Below are 21,673 nucleotides of genomic sequence, written 5' to 3'. Positions count from 1 at the left end.
CCAAAGGATTCTAAATTGCAATTTAGGGGTTTTGCGGACAGGTATTTTGTTCATAGCCACACCACTCGCGTTTGGACGGCCGTGATCCTGTCCTAAATTGATTGTTTGAGATATTCGAAATGTGGCTAACCTGCTGTGATGTGTAACAATACATATTTTTTATTCTTGCTAAATGTAGACGCTTTCGGTGCTAAGAAACTCTAGAGATAGTAGTCACCACGACTGCACGTGTAAAAAATTAGAAGCTGGCCAGATAAAATGCTGGATAGCGCTTACGGGATCAATATATAAGATGAAAAATATTAATTCTGTGTATTTTTAGCTAATGAATAATTTGCACTTACTGGAGTACGGTTGCAATGGACCGCTTGTGGCTTGTGCGCAAGAACCCAGAAATCAACCGGCTACAGATAGGACAACAACTACGCTTTACTATCGAGTGGTGAATGCTGAATCACGTGAAACCTGCCTTGCGAATATTGTCCAAACGGTTTCTGACACCGTGAACAGTGTTGTAGGTGGTGCCCAGTTGACAGTTACCAGTAAGTTGAACGTGCTTATTTAGCGAGAATTTACATTTTTTTTGTTTTGATTCATGAGTTAAGAAACCCTTCGGATGTTACAGCATCAGATTCAAAGCATTGGTTTCAAGCCTTCAAGATATCTTCTAATCAACACAAACGAAAAGTTTTGGATACCGTAAATCGATAATAAAATTACCAATAAAACGCACTCCTATACACTGTGACTAGCCTCTGACAGAACCATCAGGTCTTGGTGCCAGAAAGAGCGTTCCAAATTGCACGGAGTGAGTTTGTGTTGACCAAACGCAACCTCTTCCCCCCTTGGGTCAGGTGGGATTCGGTCGCAAGATGGAACTTTGCCCGATTATTCTGAATACAGTGCTAGGCATCTGATTATCAGGTGTGCGCTGCGATGCCCGACGAACTAGTCAACTTGTCCGCAAAATTTCTGTTATCATTCAAGGAGAGGTTATCAGTACGAAGATGGATGCATACTGCTTTCCAGCTTGCTTGAGTTTATACTATTTTCAGAAAGTATGGTTACCGCATAATTCGATTAACCAACTGTGCAACAGGCTTCTAATTTCAATCGCCCGTCTGCGATCTATGTTGCGTCATCGCTTGAGGTGTTTGATTGTATTTAGCTCATTACGCTCTCCCAGTTTTTAAGTATTTCGGTTGACTTCCTTGAGTTTGACCGGTGGTTTACTTGTCTTTGACTTTCAAAGTAGTAGTAATAACGGTATCAGCAGTATTAGAAAGGAATTTGTGTTCATTTCGCGCAACCTTATTTATGTGGAGTGTGCCTCAAATTAGTTGGACAAAATGAGCAAACCAAAGACAGGCCACTCACCAACATCGAATTTCAACATCTGACTCCATCTAGAGGCGTGCATGCAGCAGTTATGAGCTTCTTATAAATAGTTGTAGTTCTAAGGAAGGAAGTGATTCCTATCTTCAATTTTTACTAACTTTTCATGCACAGAAATGATGCCAGTTTTGGAGTGACACCGTACAGCGCGGAATCTGAAAAGAATGATAGCTAAAAACTAATAACACATCATTTAGCAGTGATTTAATGGGTAATTTGTGCCCTACGTCTACTAGGTGATGCACCATGCGCAAAATGTGTTTTGGTTGAAGAATTCCGACCGAAATTCACCTTTGTTTTCTTGTATCCTCACATTAGATGTGCACATAGATGATCATCTATCTCAAATATTGCATCACGTTGCATCTACAATCCTCCCACTTTGGTCCAATTAGTTTCTGCGTCAATATTACTGTGTTTCCACCTTGCGAGGATGCTTAGTGGGTAGGTCAACTAAGCCAGTAGATATTTGGTTGGTATGCTTGTGTAGAAAAGTAACGCATTCAAACAGATAGGACGAAACATTCAGATTACGGTTTGTTTATCCTCACTTAGGTTTTCCGAAAACCGTAAAAGCAATAAGTAAGTTTATTTTCTGGATAGAATCAATTTTTTGTATAAATACGGTTGTAGGATGTCGATGCTGGGGATGAATAATTACTGAGTCCTTTGGACGGGCAAAGGAGGAAAGTGTATCAGAATATTTATTGATTTGTTGCTTATGGCACATAGGATAAACGAATTATTTTTCAGTGCGTTAGTATCACAATAATGATTGCTATACCTCTTTACCGGAGACCCACTCAGACTGGGCCGTTGCCACTGCATATCGACAACTTCCAACCACCAAATTGGTTGTTTCTATAAATTACTCTTGCTTGATCGGTGACTCCCTACTATCTATGTTCCGAAGTACTGCTTTATTCGAAAGAGATTATTCTTTTCAATCAATAGCGAACACTGGTTACCAAAAACAATTTTTTGTTAGGTTTGGAGTCAACCACCGGGTATATGGCTGATATGCTATAATCTGATGTTTCGGATGATGTTTTATGAACGTTTACGATTATTTGAGTACAAATCAAGTACAGCGCCACCCATTTCACCAACCGCATCGTCTGATTGCGATGGTATTGAGGCCGGTTATTGGCCGTCAACTGTGAGTTTTGGGTGTTGTTTCTTTGGTGTCTAAGTTGATCCTAGATGAGATGTCGTTTTGTCAACATGTTAATCAGCTGATATCATGTTGAGATGTTGGTCATATTCGTCTTTGACCAAACTATGCAAATTCTGCAAGTTATATAGGCAACGTTAGTGATATAGACGGTGAGTTATTTCCTCCACTATGGAAACTCATCCCTTATCAACACAGGTCCGCCAAACATTTGGAAAAATTCCCAACGGTGTTGTTGCGTGACGTCCAGGTTTATTTGGCTGTGAATGAATTAAGTGGAGTGCGGCGGAGCAGTCGTTCGTACATGGATTCGCATTTATATAGATTACAGGGTTGTCTGGAGTGGGCGAAGCTGTATTGAAGAATCTCGATATCAGTCAAACCGGATGTGAGCAACTTCCGCTGGTCCTGTTGAATGTGCTTGGATTTGGATGTGGCTGAAACCACAATCATTATTTGGGACTAGTTTCGGGTGGCTCTAGTTAGCCAATTCGCTTACAAGCAAACGAATTGTTTGGTTTTTTTTACACATACCAAAGGCTACTTTCAGGTGTGTCGCCTAAAACCAGTGGTAACTGGTTGCAGGGTTGTACTTAGAATGGTTGGTCAATTCCTATTCCATGTGGACGTCAATGCTAGTTGACCGAATTCCTGAAGAACACTTTCCGCACAACCACATGAAGGGTAGAAACGAGCCATTGGAGGTCAAGCACTGCTTTGGCAGCGAAGTATGGAAACCAATAATGTGTATAGGTAATGTACAATCGACATAAACATATACAGATATATGCATATATGCGGTGTATGGATTGAATCGTAGGTTCATGATATCGTCCAGCTGAGATTCAAAACCGTTCCGCAGTCCATGTGGTTCCGTTTATTCAGGGGCTGTTTCCACTGAATATTTTAACACGAAATTCATGGCTTGACATTCAGTTCGCTATTCCTTAGACCGAATGCCAAACCAGCCGACTTTCGTGGTCCACAGCAATTCTTAATGTTCTGTTCAACACGGAGTGACCTATATCTACTTCGAATAACAGCTTCCAACTTCGATTTCTCAATACACGTTTTGTAGACGTAATGACTGTGCGCATGTGTACTATGGGAACTTACATTCCTAACATCTGTGCCAGGTTTTGTCTATGTCACTGTGTTTTCAGCTGCGTGCTTCACGAAATAGGGACTTATCATTCACGTATTCCTCTGGAACTGCTCAATCATCAACAAATTCTTAGCAGGTACACTTATTTTACTAGAACGGCACGTGCATCTTATTCTTCCAGATCAAGCGTGTCGCGCCAACATTAAATACGTCGTTAGTACATGCGTCAAGTAAAATATCAAACCTGTGGTTGTGTCAGCGTGCTATCATCAGCGTACACTGTTTTCCGCCCCATATTTATTAAAACCATATCATCTCTTTCAAGAGTTTGTTTTAGAGGCTGAATGGGGAACTTCAGAAATAACTGCGACAGCCTTGGACGTCACGTCGAAAGTTCTATTCGAATTAAGAAAAGATGTGAGTGCCTTTTCTTACTCGATTTTTATTGACTACCATTTTCACTACTTCACCAAACCTATCCAGTAAGGCATAACGTAATTTGTTCCGGCAATTTTTGGAATAAACTTGTATTTTGATGGTCGTGTGAACGGGGCTTGTGGTTTCGATATGCCCGCGTTCATTTTACATTAACGACAAAAATAAGCACGCGTCTGCAACGAATGATCACTGATATCTGGCATCCGGCTTGTTAACAGTTGCTTCTACGATGTCCTACAGAAGTGCAGAGCGCTCTCCAGAACGCAAAAACTCTCATGTTATGACAATTATGACGTGATGATATCCCCAACCAACCCATCTATTCATGCCACCGTATCAAACTCCATTCAGAACGGCTTAGCTAATGAATTTTATTTCGGGCCCCACTTGTTCACATGCATTGTGTGACTGAACATAAACAAATCGTTTGTTGATAAAGGTAGTGCTTCTTTCGGTGGAATTCTTCAGTTAGACCGTCTTAGTCGTTGTACCCGCAATAAGCGTCCCATCCAGGTTTCCCTACCACTGACGAAGCCTAATCCCGTCCATTCTAAGCAATATCCAACAAGCATTCTAGAACCAGTTTTGCCAGCAAACAATGACAACCGTCACTCTAAGAGCTTGGAAACAAAAGCATAAACGCCGAAAGATAACCTTTTGTCACACTGACAACTTTTGGGTGGCTCCAGCGGAAACTTTGCGAGCTGGTTTGGTATTTGTATTAGCGAAGTCATACATTTGTAAGGCTGTGGACATGTTGTTGGGTAGAAAGTCGAAATTTTTGTTTACCACCGTTGACGTCCATTAATATGGCCGTCGAATGCCTGCCTATGAATATTCTCGTGAAAATTAGCGGAGCTTACTTTATGACATATATATCTAAACAATTTAACTGAATCCCAAAATAGTATTACCAACGAATGGAAGGCATCCCCTAACCGGATTTGGTGAAATATGACATATCGCTCAAGATGGCCATTAAGTCCTCAATATTTATTGATCGATTCTAATGAGTTTCCGTAAAACGCTAAACTGGCTGTGCTGTACAGCTTTAACGTTTTCTAGGCAGTTCTTTTAAGACTAAAGGGACAGTGTAGGTTAATTATTTCAGCTTGTGTTCAGTGAAGTCAGTTTCATGAGGCCCAACAGATTATTATTTTAGCAATAAACCGTTTAGTGCAGTATGTCTTTTATGTGATCTATATTCAGTCAGTATCATTAGGAATACTGCTTCCTAAAGAACACCTGTGAAGCGTACTAGTTAAAGACTACGCCACGGAAATGAGTAATAACACAAATGCGATGGTATACTTTGTGAACTTTGACCGAGCTACAGTGAGTTACGTTTTCTCAGTAGATGACCGAAATAGAGAATATCAGACTTACACTTTCATGGAGTTTGTTCAACCTTTTTAGCTGCATTTTTTTAGTGCTGAATGTACCCTAGAACTTTTGCCACTTTTTGTCAATACGGACCGAGAGAAAATAGATTTACGTGGGTGTAAGTAATCACACCACTCAAATGCTAACCCATGTGTGCAAAGGTGTGGGATTTTCCGCTTTACTTAAGAGACTTGGCCGATTTTCCCTCGTTTTTTGTGATAAATCCTAAACAAAAATTTGTCTAGGCAAACGGCTCATTTGGGAATATTATCATCTGTCCAATGAATTCAACCCCAATTTGTAGGTCACACACAAATATAGGCATTCAAATATATAGTTCATACTTTGGACAATAGAACTAAGGAATCGAACCGTCATAGGTAAGAGCACTTCATCCTTGAGACCGTATCTGAACGGGTCGATAAAAAAGTTCCATGAATTGCTGGGTTTTTTGTTTTCGTTAAGGAGTTGCATTTTAGACTAACGTAAAAATGTTGTTTTTCATCTGATTTATTTGCCAGTTGTTCTCACGATGGTTCAATCCATTGACCACAGTGGCACCGTTCGCGACTAACTGCATACATACAGAGGGTGATAGATTTCATACAACTGTGTTGATGTCTGCATACTTTAATGCAAACGAAAAGAATGCGGCGCAAATCGCGGAGATGAAACGTCAAGTGGAAAATGCAGCTGATGGTGCTAGCGGTGAAGAGGAAAGCGAGAACATTATTCATTTATTCAGCGGTAACTTATGGCTGTCTTTATTATTCCTTTCCTTTATTTCGAATGAAACCCATGGAATTATCAAAAAACGTAAAATAATCTAAAAGATTTTTTCCGTCTACATAAAATTTGGTCGATACTAGGCTGGGTGACCACAGGTCAGGAAAAGACACTTGTTTTTCGAACAGTAAAACTTTCTTTGACAAACCTCCGATTGGAATTAAGAAACGGTCTCACGAGAGTGAAAGAAAGTTGAAATGAAGAAAACTGTTCCTTCGTACCAGTAGTGCAATAAAAAGTATGTGACATCTCGGTTGTCTGAATCGCAATATACAAAAAGTAGTCACTTAGTAAGTTGTCATGTACATGGCAAACTTGATAATATTGTTCGGATCTTCACTGACAAAGAGGAAGTCAACCACTGCTTCAAATTTATGTTTCAAGAAAGTCAAGAGTTCATACTAATCCACCCTATTTACCCGTGAATACCGCTAGCTTACCTGTTCACAGCCAGTCAAACACGCAAGCAAAACGAGCGATCTGTGATTTAACCATGTCACGGCTGTCGGACGGTTCGCGTTTTTAGGCCTACCGTTCATTACAGAGTAAACCGCAGATCGGAGTAACCTATAAGTGCTCTGAATAGGCGATTCGATTGTGGGGATATTCAAAAGTGAGCAGCGCCCATAAAATCAGCACAGATAACCCATTTTCAAGCAGCAATATCATTGCTGTAATATGACATTTTACACTCAATTATTGGTCGGATATTCATTCAAAAAAGGAAAGGGTTCGTGTGAACCAATTTGGCTGACTTATCACATACGTAAAAAGGTGAAGATGCACAATAATCCGTTGCTCTGCATTCCATGAGAGACCTGGTTTGCGAAGCCCCAGAATCCGGAAGACTCCTGGTAGAAAGATAACTTCTCTGCTTTTCTTTTAGACGATCGAAACACCGAATCCGTTTTACGGGTGCACCTGTATAAAAGATAAACATTTTGCCTTGCTGATTTTCGCTGTGCAAACTATGGAGCCTTTTCGTGCCGACTTCCTTTAATATTCAGCACCTAATAATTGGGCACAAATTTGGGTGAAGCAGAGGGTTCTTATGAGTACTATCGTATTATAGTAGAAGAAAAATGCACGTAGCAAATTGTTACTTTTGGGCGCCGGCGTTTTCAATGTTGAGCGGACATTACAATGTGTTACAGTAAAGCAAATCTTCAGTACTTTCAAAATGGGTGCTATTAATACTCCAAATGTGAGAAAATGAATTAAAGGTCTCGGCGAGTGTAACGTGGTGACTAATATCGTAGGACCAGAAGCAGACTGCATTAGCATCAACTAAGTCTGATGTAGTATATCTTTAGACAGGAAATTGCAGCTACTCGAATCCGGATGTGAAATGACTGGCCAACATTCTCTGGTTCATTTGTATCCGTAGCCAAATGAACCCCTCGAGTGGGTATTGGGTAATGTGAAAACATATTTACTTATCCAGCCATCCGCATCTGGAAAACAACTGTCTAAGCTGCCTGATTAACTTTGTTGATAAAACAATTTCCGCATCTCTGAGATCTCCGAACAAAGTCCTTATTTTCAAACAAAACCAGCTGACATTGCCTGCTGACTCTGAGGTGACCGACTATCTAAAAATAACGCAGTACCACACATAAGGGATTTATTGTTGGATCTGCCGTTAAAGAGCTAGTAAATATCCGACCTTAGACTTCTTAAGTCTAGTCTTGGAATTTTGTGAAAGCAAACATATTGGCTAACAGCGTGATATTATTTTGATCGTCTAACTGCTACAGATTTGACTCAAGTGGAGCCGGGCGAACAAGAAGGTGAGTAAAACTGGTCAATCCTAGACGAGCCAGAAATGAATTGAACGGCGTGCCTAAAAATATATCTTCCACTCTGATCAATTTCTTTTGTTTCGCCTCTTGGTATTCAGACCGCGTGTGTGAATTTATCCCCACCGAGGCCGAAAAATGTACGTTTTAAATACATTCGTGGTAAAATTTAATGCTACCTTATCGATTAACAAAATATCGTTGAAAACATATGAACTGTTTACTGCCAGGTTTTCTCTTCGCACGAGCACTAAAGGTCGGATTACATTATTCCACTTTTAATACTGTGAAGGACGATTCCTCGAGAAATCTGTTTACCCAACGTAAGGCAGGAATAGCTAAAATCTGCTATTTAGTTCGCTAGACGTCGTCAGTGACGGTTAAAAAATATTATCAACCTTCAGGCCAATTAAATTTGGAACGCTGTAAAACTCATCAAACTTTACTTACTCAGTAATGACACAAAACCAATGAATTAGTGCGCTTTGCTGCCAGATAGCCTGTTTAACTGATATGGTTTGGTAGTGATGATCATTCCTACCCCGTTCATCTGCGAAATAATGGATTACCTATGAAATCATTAGCCCCAAATCGGTCATGAATAGGAAAGCAATGGGCGTTCTGCACATGGCACCAATAGAGATATTATATATTTAGATCTCTGTCTGTGATTACCTTATATCGTACTACACATGCTAAAAAATAGAGGGCTGAACTGCAGTTAAGATCAAGGCTTTTTTATCAGTTTAAGGGATTAATATTTTTTACTAATTAGTGCTTTGTGATAGTCCGTTTATTTTTGCCTCGTCAGCTGAGTACCCCTGAAACTCTCCGTAACAAATAATTTATTTCATTGTTTGAGGGATGCAGCTCGTAAGGGAAACCCTTTCCTTATTTTATGTGTGAACAGCTACTGACCAAGTGCTGAAAGAACGTTTAATTTTTCACAAGATTGACAAGCGTGTATTTCGATCATAGCTATACGTTTACACTGAATTAGGCGTCACCGATCTCCTTTATATCATTTGTTGTTCACGCAAATGAATACCTCAGGATCAACAATCATTTTCATATGAAGATATTAAAAGGTGTCAGCCTTATGATTCGCGGATTTGATTCACCCAAAAATTTCAGTGATTGACTCAGCCTACCCATCATATTTAGCTACAATTTTTTAAAAGATCAAGCAATGGAGGGAACTTCCCATTGATACTGAGATATTTTATTTACGTTTCAAAACCAGACGTTCATTCACCAACCGTGATTTCCCTTATATTTACCGCAACTTTTCTGATATAAGCGCTATGACCTCCCAGAAAGTGAATCGCCATATCGTATTTCTGATTTTTATTTTTATTTGTTTGCAGCAGAGGGTATGACTGATGAGGACAACAACAATAACAATGTCGTGACTGATAACGACAACACTTACGACATTGACGGTATGTATGTCAAAATTTTGGCCATATCTCCATAAACGAATAACATTACTTTCTACGAAGGTCTGTGAGTAGAATTTTCGCCCGTTTCTGAGAACCGGTGGTAGGCAACCATCTTTGACGGGTTAGTTTTGAAGGGGCAAAATGTGTTACCCTTCTGCTTAATTCCTTCAGGATGTACCAGATTATACCAAGATGCAAGGCCGATTCAACCTCATTGGATGGCATTTGTTTTCTTCGCCGCGAACTAAGTGTCTTCCTTGGACTACTCTGCCAAATTGCAGTAATGGCACTTTGTTTACAACCAAAAGCCGGATTGAACTGTTCTTATAATTAAGTGGCTATATCTGGGGAGTAATATGACTAAAGCCCAAGTAGGTTGAATTATCTGCTTGGTTGGATATTCGATTCAGTTAGTTGACCTTAGTGAGTACTCCACACATTATCTCAGCTTTACTGTCATTATCAGACTTCCTATATATTTCTGTATCATATTATTTTGAGATTTTGGACTATTTGATCGGTTTAACTCATGAAAACATTTCTTACATTGACACAAATCCGATAAGTTAACCACATTTTCTGGGTTATGTATTGAACTGACTAGTTCGTCTGATGGAACGATAAATGCGGCTGGACGAGGCTGACAACTGATAACTCCAAGCTGTTTATAACACTCGATCTTCTCATGCGAGGAACTAGGGCTTCTCGGCTTTTCAGCACAGATTGGTTTCACTTACAGGACTAAATTCTTATTGAACATTCCTAAATCTACTCATTCCATCAAGAAGTAAATAATGTTCATCTGCATGGAAATATACTTTAGGTTTCTCAATAGTAAAACGCAAGTTGTCATTGGGCAACTTCAGATGAAAAAGGGCGATAGACAGGTTCGACTGCATGTAAGAAAACTCTAAAACATATTCTAAGTATACTTGGCTCTGGAATGAACTCTGCTTCACAAACATCATGCTTGCCCTTCTAGTATCCCCAACCAGTTGATTAACATCAGAGAGACGCAAAAATCAAATGCCCTTTATCTAGCCTTGAGGAACTTCGCTCTTACCCTGTCGAGTCTTAAATACCCCATATGTTTTAATCCATCCGGTTTACATTTCGACCTTTCGGCCTTCACGAGTATTATCCATAAACAACTGACATATATGCCACTTTGGGCGGTTTCTATCATCGGACACCAATAGAATGTATACATGTTAACCGTCACTGAAACTAGGGTTTATTCACAACTCAACGCTTCTCGACTAAGGAGACGCAGATTCTGTCTCCCTGTTGGAATGAAAGTAGCACAGCCAATCTATACTTGCCTAATGGTAGCATATTTGAGGCAGTGCCGATGATTTATAATGGAAAACTCCGCGGCATATCAAACCTTAGAATCAACATGAACGTTTTACGTCCTGACCACCATTCCTATTCCAGAAGAGGAAGGGGATGATGAAGAAGACACTGAAGAAACAACAACAGAAGATACGGATAGTGAACCAGAAATTTCCATCGGTGGAGGGGTAGACGATCTCGGTAAGCAAGCTAAAATATACAAAGCCAAAATATATGCAGTAAGAAAAAAAGTGGCGTGCTTTTTTCAAGAAGTAACATATACCAAGTACTCATGATAAAGAAGCAATTTTTGAAATTTTTTGGTTGACATGGCTTGGGTTGGTTCATAGGTATTTAAAAATCCTACTTTCCGATTATTCCAGAAAATTTCATCCAAAACCTTTCAGGTAAGACGCGCTTTTTAAAAGCTTCCGAGGAAGGCTGTCATCACCATCTGCTTTAAGTGAACTCTTGCTGGTAAACTTTTGTCCAATCAAATCCACTTACTGTTTGTCTGGATTCACAATGTAACGCCTAGGTTTGTAGATCGCGGGGATAAAATTAGAAGGCCAGTCAAATGAACTGGCATATCTGACATTATAATACAATCCAAACGGCAGCACGTGCATTTTTATTGGATTCAAACACCCGTGATAACTCAGATTTTACTCCTTTTTTTCATACGCCTTAAACCGGAGTGAAAAATTTTTGTCTGTTAGCCTAAGATTGAAAATGTTACTTATGGTGAGGGAGATACTTGATCGTTAAATGCGACCTATTTGATGCAGTCCATCTGATGAGTTCTCGTTAGGTGAACATAGAAAAACAGGCCACGCTACATTTTAGGCAGAACACAGTGTACCTTTCTTCAGGACTAATTTCGTCTAGCCTTACAGCTGCAGATGAAAAATTCCGAGAAATAACTGTGAATAACTTGAAGCACTTAGGCAGAAAGAAAAAGAATTGTAACAGGCGGTTTCTATTAGATATCGTTCAAGGTTTTATGAGAAATAATCATAAAAGTGCAGTCCCACTTCGGCTTGAAAAATTTTGGTTTATGATCTCAGCATTAGCATTATGAAGGTTCTGTGATTCTACTCTTGAATGAGACCACTTTTTTCATCGTCCCGCTGCGTGATAAAAATATGCCCTATGCCTGAAAACAAAAAAGCGGGTACTTTCATGGCAGCCGACTCGAGTATTATGGATTTTACGTATTGAGGTGAATAGTACACTTTGAAAATGCTTGCGTTTATTGCCCAAATGGCACTGCTTCGGAATGATGGAAGAAACATAATACAGGTTTACACTGTTCTGTGGATATACAATTAAATCAGCTCAAATTTGATGTTCTACTTTTGAATATGGTGAATCTTCGGTAGCAAAAATTGGAAGAGATGACCAGTGGTGTTTATAACGGAGGATTTGGAGCAAACAGAACGGTCTTTTAAATACTATAGAGCAGTACTTTTCGAGAAGGATTTGGCCAGAATCTTGAGGTCATAGTGGTTGTCGCGTGAACGCTCCTCACTAAACGCCCCTAGTAGCATTAGTTGAGCTCTGAAACTTCCCGTTCGATATCGTACTGTAATAGGATCAACGGCCAACTGACTTTTCAAAGCTGTTTTAGCACTGTTCCAACAACGACCTATGTAAAAGTCATTCGATCTGTCTACACAATATGCAGTCACAATATAATAATAGACTTAATGATTGGTCCTGTGAATATCGATACTGAAAAGATGGATATCAGGAAGACCTTGAGTGGACCCATTTAAACAAAATGTGAATGGAAAGGCATGGAAAGACACTGGACAAGAAACGAACCTGTAGGATCTTGTTTGCCGAGCGCTTCCCCTACAAGCCACTGGGAGCACTTCCCACCTTACCTGCGTGTACTGATTTTGCTCGATACAAAAGCAGCAGATGCCTGCCAGCTACATTAGTGAACCCCTTATTTGCTTTCGACAATGGGCCAGATGTTGAGGCTGTCCAGATACACAAAGGGTATTAATTTTAGGTCGACGCCAGATGAACGGAGAGATAGAGATGACGAGGTTGATTCCTATCCAACGATACTGTTTTTTTGTGTTATATGTATTTGGGGCTATTTTCTCCATTCAGAAGTCCGTAAAATAGCCTTATATCGTTCACAGATTCATGCCACCTGAATCTAATCAATGTTTAATTCAACGTCTACTTTTATTTTGCGTTCAGTGTGAGTAGAACAGTGTTTAAGGCTCCTCAAAACTCCCAGTAGTGGTTGCTTACACTTATCGTTAAAAACGGCACACTTGTAGCCTCAGTCAGATCGCCTGCAAATATGGCCACGCTAATCGAGTTGAAACCAGCCTTTAGGTAAGAGCTATTCCTGAATCTTTCTGACATTCTTGTGACACATAGATTACTACAAATGGCCATCATCTTTTAGTCGTTTATCCAGATCTACGCTCTCATTACAAAGAGATTGACTTTAAAATTCCAGGGTGAGCAGTCTCACCCATATCAATGGATGGTCATAGGCTAATATGTTAGATCCGTTTGGTAACTGTGCTATCTGAACGCTGGTGACACACCACGCTGAAACAGACTGGCTGGACCACAGTGAAGAAAATTTATATTTACATGCTCACTTAAACAAAGCCAGCAACCACTGATGGGGTTTGTTTGTTTTGAGGAAACTCAGGAGCAACGTCTGACTACCTTGAGGGGTAAGGAAACGAAAGACGCAAGATTTACCTTGAGACACTAGGCAACGAAATGTTGTCAAGACCCAATGGGCACTAGTACGATGATTTTACACTGTGGCTACACTTCTGTTCAGGCTAAGCTAGACATTTGTAACTGCAGTCGTGAATGAAGTGATTAAAGTATCATCAAAATTCTCTCTAGAAAGAAAACAAACAGTGGGTATTTTGGTAACAGATAATAGCAGAACAGCCTAGCATGCCTGAAGTAGACGTTTGGAATACCAGCTCTAATGATGAGCTATGAAGGTGGCTCTAAACACTCCATAAAGATCCTTGGGCGAAACTACCTGTAAGACCGTGTACACTGTATGTTATTTTGAGCAGGTTTTAATTTCAAACTAATTTCGGTTTTGGTTGTGCAGCTTCAACAGTTTTCGAATATTCGCCTTTTCAAACTTTTCAGCTTTGTTATCCGTCAGCTTTATTTTGACCTTTATTTCAGCCATTAAAATAACACCAGTGATTTCTGCTGTTAGCGGTTCTCCGTGGGACCGCCTCTATAAAAAGCTGAGTGGTCTCAATACAAAGCTGTATGACGTTTGTGACTTAGTAAGTAACGTTGGCAAATGCCATTCCTTTATGGTAGTTTATCTGGAGATTTTACTCCAACTTCTGAAATCAACTGCTTCGATTTTTTGGGCTCATAATTAATGCATCCTATTATCAAAGTGAATTATTGTCTAGCGTGAAATCATTCAGAAGAAGTTATGTTTACTGGAAACGATACTATGCTTTCATGCATGTAGTCATGCTGAGTTATTACAATAGAATAGGTAGAAATAATTTTAGGTGAACCTAAATTTCACCACTCCAAGTGAATTTTGCTCATTCAGGATAGGTGTACTTTTGGTTACTTTCAACGCAATAATGTTTTCATTGTAATTTGAAGGTTTGAATTATTGACAGGGTGGGCAAATTTGATAACCAGTACCTCGTGCGGTCACATCAGCAGAAAGCCCACTTACCTCTGTGCAATTCTTGATCTCCCCCCTTAGTTAATGCCAACTTTGCGCTCAGTAAAGTTCGAATGTAGTGCCGCTCTGGTTGCCTGTTCTCAAGAACCGCAAAATCAGCCGGCCGATCAGGGGACCTCGGTAACTCTATACTATCGACTACCACCAGCCGAATTGAGAGATAGCTGTATTCAAGGCGTCGTCATACAGGTTGACGGTACTCTTAGTGACAGTGAAGACATCAAATACCTGACTGTTTCGTGTAAGTCAACTGTACATTTTAGACACTGCCTAGCGTTGTTTCAAATTTATTGCTTTGCTCAATCACTATTGAATAAATGTGCCGACAATCCTATTCGCAACTAGTAATCATATTTGGCCGCTTTGTCTTATTTGTCGTGCATATTACTACCTCCATTGCTTCTTTAGAGAACAGCGTTTTTCATTAAATTGTAAGATAATCAGGCGTTTTTCAACTGTTTTTGTTTTCTAACTTCCAAAAATCGTAAAACCTCTGACAGTACATGTGTATTGCTGCCATTTGGATGTGCGTCATCAGTTCCTCTCAATACGAGAAAGAAAGCGCTAATTTTTAGTTTCTCTCTAGTAAGAGTTCACAAGTACTGTATGTTTGTCAGCGTGTCACTGCACAACCTTCGGAGCTAGTGTGTCACAACTACTCCCCAAGACTTTGGAGAAAAATCCAGCAACTCTAAAAAATCATGAATATTGCAATTTGCTCGGGAGCCATCCACTAATTAGGCGAACAATACTGCAACCGTAGACATTCGTCAGATGAGTGTCACATTTGAAGCAACTCGGTCTTCTCAGCAAAAATTATTTCACACTGCAGGTCTAAAGGCATTGAGGTGAAATTAAAAGCCTCAATTTATATTCCGGAAAAATAAACAAATCAGGGTGGGCAAATACCCATCTTTTGAATGTTAAAGTAGTTATCTGCAAACATCTTTATCCCAACGCGCCTACTAAACCATTTATCCTATGGATGCACATAATTACATGAAACATAATAACAACTAACGTTAGTCATGCTCATAGAACTTTACTACAACTATTCAGTACGGGAATTTGAGGAACTATATCCGGCAGTAAGTGGAAATCTTACCAGTGTCTGGCTTACAAAGCAGAGGAAAATATCTCACCAGAGGATTCAGTAGCGAACATGGAGTACCCAGACGACCGGAAAACAACAATAGTTTTCCCCAGTCCTTATGGCACTGCTCAGTATCAAGCGGTCATATGCAAGCAATGTAACCTAGATACAGGTAGAATCCATCAAAGCAGACAACGAGAGAGAGACTCAAAAAAGTCAATTTACAAGGAGGAACTCATGCAGTGATGACACGGTTGGAATATGACAACGAAGCTTGGAAGATTTGCATTTGCGGTGGAGTCTGACAGGCCAGTTTCGACAAAACCGTATTAGTTGTCGGAGCTCAAGTCGAATCCTCTTGTTGGAAAACGGTGTTCCTCATTTCGACTCGGTAGGAATCCGTTACTCATTTCTTAAATGGGATCGTCCGTGTATGGGTTGTCGATGTTCATGTCTCATTCCACTGGGATTATTACAGAAAGCCTTCAACTTGGCTCGACCCGATAATATTTGTAGCATTCTCACGTTTCTCTGTGCTTAGCGCTACCTGGAAATATCAGAGCAATAAGTAAGTGAAAAACAACACAATCCACTGCGGTGCAAAATTTCATCCCATGAAAGGCTTCTTTGACGGCTTCGAATATTCCCCTTTGTCACTGCAATTCCATTTCTCCCGAATGAATTCATAAGTACCTTTACCAATATACAAGCTATTCTAGGCGAACGATTATTACCTTATGACGCTACGAAACTCACCAATACTTTGTAAATATCAGTGTGTTGCGCCAGTGCATTCTCAGTGGACTGGAAACCGTAAATTGACTAGAAACTAAATAATAAAAACTGAGCAGTGAAGCCGTCGGTGAATCACTGTAGTGTTGTGAAGGGCAAGGTTTGTTCTATTAGTAAAATAATATTTTCCCGAATGAATTCATAAGTACCTTTACCAATATACAAGCTATTCTAGGCGAACGATTATTACCTTATGACGCTACGAAACTCACCAATACTTTGTAAATATCAGTGTGTTGCGCCAGTGCATTCTCAGTGGACTGGAAACCGTAAATTGACTAGAAACTAAATAATAAAAACTGAGCAGTGAAGCCGTCGGTGAATCACTGTAGTGTTGTGAAGGGCAAGGTTTGTTCTATTAGTAAAGTTAAATAATATTTTGGATCATACTTTTACCCAAGATAATCACCGGCGTTACGTTTACTCGTAAACTGACGCGATTGGACTTATGGTGCACTACTACAATACCTTATTTGGACACATGAAAACATCTAATAAATCATGTCATCATGAATGGAGTTTCTATCAATTCTGCCAAAACTAAAAAGCTCTAAACTCCGGATTTCTTTCCTCACTAAAGGACAGCAAATCCTCGTTGTTAATAACCGTTAGTGTGCTAATTTCTGAATTCCAATTCGAATATTTCGCTGGTGTTTGTTGAACATATGCGTACACATGGTATTCCACGTTTCATCGTTCATCAAACAAAGGAGAATGAATTTTTCTGAGAAGAGATAAAAAATGCAAAAGTCTTCATCAATCAAACAGGAGGATGGCAAAAATGAAGCGCAATAAATGCATAACTTAGCTGTGATATTTAGTTTCTGATGCATCGTCTGTAGTTTTTGTGCTATAGAAATCTAAACAATAAGACAAGTTGCTAATGGGCGCGTTCATTCACCACCGAGGTTTTTTCGGACAAATACTGTCAAAGTAGGGCATCGATTTTTGTCACCCTTTCGAGGTTGTTACCCTTGGATTTCGGAGTCCAGTATATAGCTGAGTTTGCTTGGGAACGGAAACCAGATGCTGTCCTTTGGTGTTGTCAGCCAACCAAGCTTATTGATGGGACCATCAACCACGATGATGTGTGACTGATGTAATCCCCAAACTTGATTAACCCTAACTAGAGTAAAAGGCCTGAGATAACCAAAAAGATATCATTCCATCATGTGACTGGATTGGAGACATTGCTCCCATAAGCACTGAATTCCTCCCTAGGATCTGGCCTTAAACTTTACGCATCCCTTTTGAGACTTATTTAATATTACTGCCTAATAATTTCTAAAAAAAATTCACTGCTGCTTTGGTGTAATGAATCATGAAGTCCTCGTTTAAGGAAAATATTAAGCCCCCTGTTTCCACTGCGATATTTTCTTGATCAAGCTTCTACAGAAACCTTAATTATGGTTACTGGCTTTCTTTCCTTTACACTGGGGAAAAGGATGCTAACTAGGCTTGCTTCACTCATAATGAACTATGACCTATGCTCTGGTGAGACATAAATGCTAATTTTGTGAAATCTGGGTAGTGACAGTATAGTCGGCTTGTTCCCCAAACTCGGCGGGCGAACCTACAAATAGGAACAAAAGTGGCTCTTAAGATTTTGTTAGTTATTTGGGTCCCATCCATGGAGCACATTTTGGTTCGCCAAATAGTACAAAATCATAGGAACTGAAATCACTGTTTCCGACCTCAGTTGCCGAATTCCTACAAGTGCAGAGATGTAACCATTTTCAAGTAGTTAAATGGTTAAATGAAGATTTCTAACGATATAAATATCTTTGTTTCCACTTTCCAAGGATATGTACTCAGAACCTATTGGGAAACTTCAAAACAAACCGGTGATACCCCAGTGCCGACTGCAAAAGTGATCTATCACTTGCGAAAAGATGTGAGTATGGTTGGCTAAAAGTGTGTGAGGGCCGTGAACTCTTCGAAACACGTTGTTATGTATGGACACTGCTTCCTCCTTAGAATGGCTGCCCATAGCTTGTAGAGAAAACTCAGCATTTCTCAGTAATAAAGGATGATGGTTGATTATTTATAGGTATTGTCCCTGACGGCCGTATCTTAGATATCGTGGTGTAAATTAGTTTTAATAAGAGAGTCGCTGGACAGAGTTTTATAACTTATGCCACTTAACGTCTTGATCTACAATACTAACCCACATGCTACTCTAGCTTCACATGGGTTGACAAAAAATAATTACGCATATGAAAGTGGATTTCTTGTTCGACCGAGTTTCCAACAAATTTCGGATCCCCTACCTTGAGTAATTCCCCAAGGCCTTGTCATGCCACTCAGCGAACTGTTTTAAATTACCTTACTTACAACTTTACGTGGGATCCTACCATTCTGGCTATGGTCACCGTGATTATCATAGTACGTAGCACGAGTCCCCATTGTCCACACCTATATCAAACATGATGTCAGTTAGGCCGATTGCCTGGTAAAACAATGTCTGTGGCTGTGAGCTAAGCTTGTGTGGCAAGAGAATAGTTAAGATTGCTGAGATTGGTAAGACTCAATTCAGCTGGTTTACACTCACCGAAAACAGGGCAGGTATTTCTTGAGTTTGCAGCTTCCTTGTGTTTGGCCGTTCTCCCTGGCTTTTGGCATGAAGTTTTCACTAACGCCACCTCCCTTTATGCACAACTAGGGTTAGTAGTTCACAAGTATCTCCTGTTACTTTTTTGGTTCCACAATGCTGATGATGGATTAATGGTCTATTTATGCAACACCCGAGGATTGTGAACATGCACCTTCTCCCCATCGAACGCATCCGAAAGCGTTACTGGTTTGCTTTACACCAGTGTTGCCAAATAGTTTTAAACTGAGTACCGTTTTTATTATTTCTGAAACAAGAAAACCGAAATCTATTCAAAAATATGAAATGGGAAACTTTAAATAACCGCTATCATTTTGTCGTTGTTAGTAATTAGTCCTGAAAAGCATAGCGTAGTTATCGTTTTCCACCTCTGAGTTAAACGCAATGTGATGAGAACCAATTTTCGGAATCACCACGTGGTAACTGAATTGGCGATAGGCGTAGTATCTTTCAAATCCACTTGGCTTCGCTAACTCACAATAGGCCGCAGAAACTTTGAAAAGGTAAACTGTCAGGAATTTGTCAACACACATACCAGCAATAGGTAAATTACTAACTTACCTATTTGAGGGTGAGGAGTGGTTTTGAGGGCTGTAATGCTTTCCCCTCAGTCATGGCACCGAAGAAAACAAATGAAATATCAGTAAAAGTAACTAAAATATGACAGAAGTGATGTAGCGGTTAGGGAAGTTGGATTACGACTTGTAGTTTTTAGTTGATTTAGGTTAGAATATCCAGGTCAGTTAACAATTGCGTTGGCTGATGAGGGTCAGACGTTTGTTTGCTGATAATAAACGTAAAGCTAAATAAAATTGGGTTTAGAATTCGCATAAAAAACTAGGGAAATGTAGCTCACACACACTTAGGACAGAGAATCAGGTAACTCTCGTAAGCTTTTATTTTCACAATTAATCTTTTACGAACCACTCAAAAGGTGCTTAAGTTAGTTGCAATGCTTGAATGCTTGAGTGGACCCTTTCCTGTCCAAATTTTAGCTAATCATGTCGGTCAGCCACATTGAAATGGATTTCCCTGGGAGTTTATAACATGATACTTCTCAGTAGGAATAAAATAGTCACAGCTTTCCTCGGATTTTCAGTACAGAGCACCTTTCTATTGCCATAGAAACTCTAGACGGAAACTTCAGGAACTGTACACAACCACTTTTTAGAATCACTTGCCCATCTCCAGAACGCCACATTAGTGCTGAGTGTTCCTGACTTAAGCCGGAGCCTTATTCAGTGGAATCTCCAAACAGTTCCGTGTAACAAGTTATACTTTTGCAATAACCTGTCATTAAGAAAACTGTTCACAAGGTTCCTGAAAAGTCTTCGATAGCCCATGACCAGTTTTGCCCTTCATGGGACCCCCCAGGCGGGCGCAGTCCCTGAATTCTAGTCAAACTTATGTTCTACTCAAACCAGCATTAGATATATTTCAACAAATGCAGTCATTTGTATATAATCAAGCTTGTTAGTAGTTTTCCTTGTGAAAATATACTGCGATATCTCGAATATGTACCGACTGGCTTGTTAGTAGTTTTCCTTGTGAAAATATACTGCGATATCTCGAATATCGTACCGACTGAAATATGAGGTGGCACTTTTGAAGATCGTAAAGGGGATATTCAATCAAATCTCCCGTGTAAACCAAATTGATACGCAAATAATTGTATTTGTCAAATTCGCCAACTTGGTTTCAAGTAGATCGAGGAATGACAGTTAATGAAATGTGGTTATACAGTTGTTGCAGTATGGAGTATGCAATCACATAATCCGCTCCAACTGTAACGTATCAGAAACGTTGATATAAACATTAATCTAGGTTTCTGGTGGAAATCATCCGATTAGAACCACTGTGGTTTATTACACTGTTTTGTTATTAAGAATTTCCTATTGGTAGTAAATTCCCCGTAAATTTATAATCAATCTGTCTTTCATATGAAGGCCCTTGTGGTCTGAACAAATTTTCAGATGTTCTGGAGGCTGGTCAAACAGACATATCCCTCAATCCTTGGCAAATTACTTGCATATTCTCTCAACCAAAGTGATTAGGAATTAACTTTCTTGCATCCTTGTACGTCTAATCTGTCTAGCTATTTGAGCGTTGGTTGGCAACGTCGGGAGATATCAAACCATTAGCCATTAACTGCCTTTGGACGATGGCCGGCATATTAAAAGTGACGTGGATGTCAATTTATTTTGACTTCGCTAAGTTTGCTGAGGTCGAGAACGTTGAAACCTGGATCGAAAACGTACTTGATCAACGTGGAGATAGTGTCGCTTTGGAGGACTATGTTGACGATGTTATGGGTAGGTGTTGCGCGTTTTATTTTGACTTCGCTAAGTTTGCTGAGGTCGAGAACGTTGAAACCTGGATCGAAAACGTACTTGATCAACGTGGAGATAGTGTCGCTTTGGAGGACTATGTTGACGATGTTATGGGTAGGTGTTGCGCGTTTTTCACAAAATATTTTGCAACTTTTTTTTCATTTTTTTATCTGGATTTGGGAACTTTTGATAAGTATGGATTAGCAGGTGGTGTTTCACCACGTATCAACTTTTAACCACACAACAGCCCTCTGAACAGGCTTCAG

At 39.8% G+C, this 21,673-nt stretch overlaps 1 protein-coding gene across 1 annotated transcript; it reads left to right on the top strand.

Annotated features, from left to right (window-relative positions):
- Positions 1-325: 325 nt before the first annotated feature.
- Positions 326-21,520, top strand: T265_15122 (hypothetical protein; the record flags this gene model as incomplete). Its single annotated transcript, XM_009176686.1, has 9 exons — positions 326-542; positions 4,012-4,091; positions 6,017-6,242; positions 9,448-9,522; positions 10,960-11,058; positions 14,050-14,156; positions 14,603-14,777; positions 18,269-18,360; positions 21,173-21,520. Coding segments are annotated over 9 exons (1,419 nt in total), but the record flags the coding sequence as incomplete, so codon positions are not given.
- Between the last annotated feature and the right edge of the window lie 153 nt (positions 21,521-21,673).

This window comes from Opisthorchis viverrini (genome assembly GCF_000715545.1).
Source record: "Opisthorchis viverrini unplaced genomic scaffold opera_v5_360, whole genome shotgun sequence".
Lineage (NCBI taxonomy): Eukaryota > Metazoa > Platyhelminthes > Trematoda > Opisthorchiida > Opisthorchiidae > Opisthorchis > Opisthorchis viverrini.
Note: the sequence above shows the minus strand (reverse complement) of the source record. Positions and strands in the feature narration are given on the sequence as shown.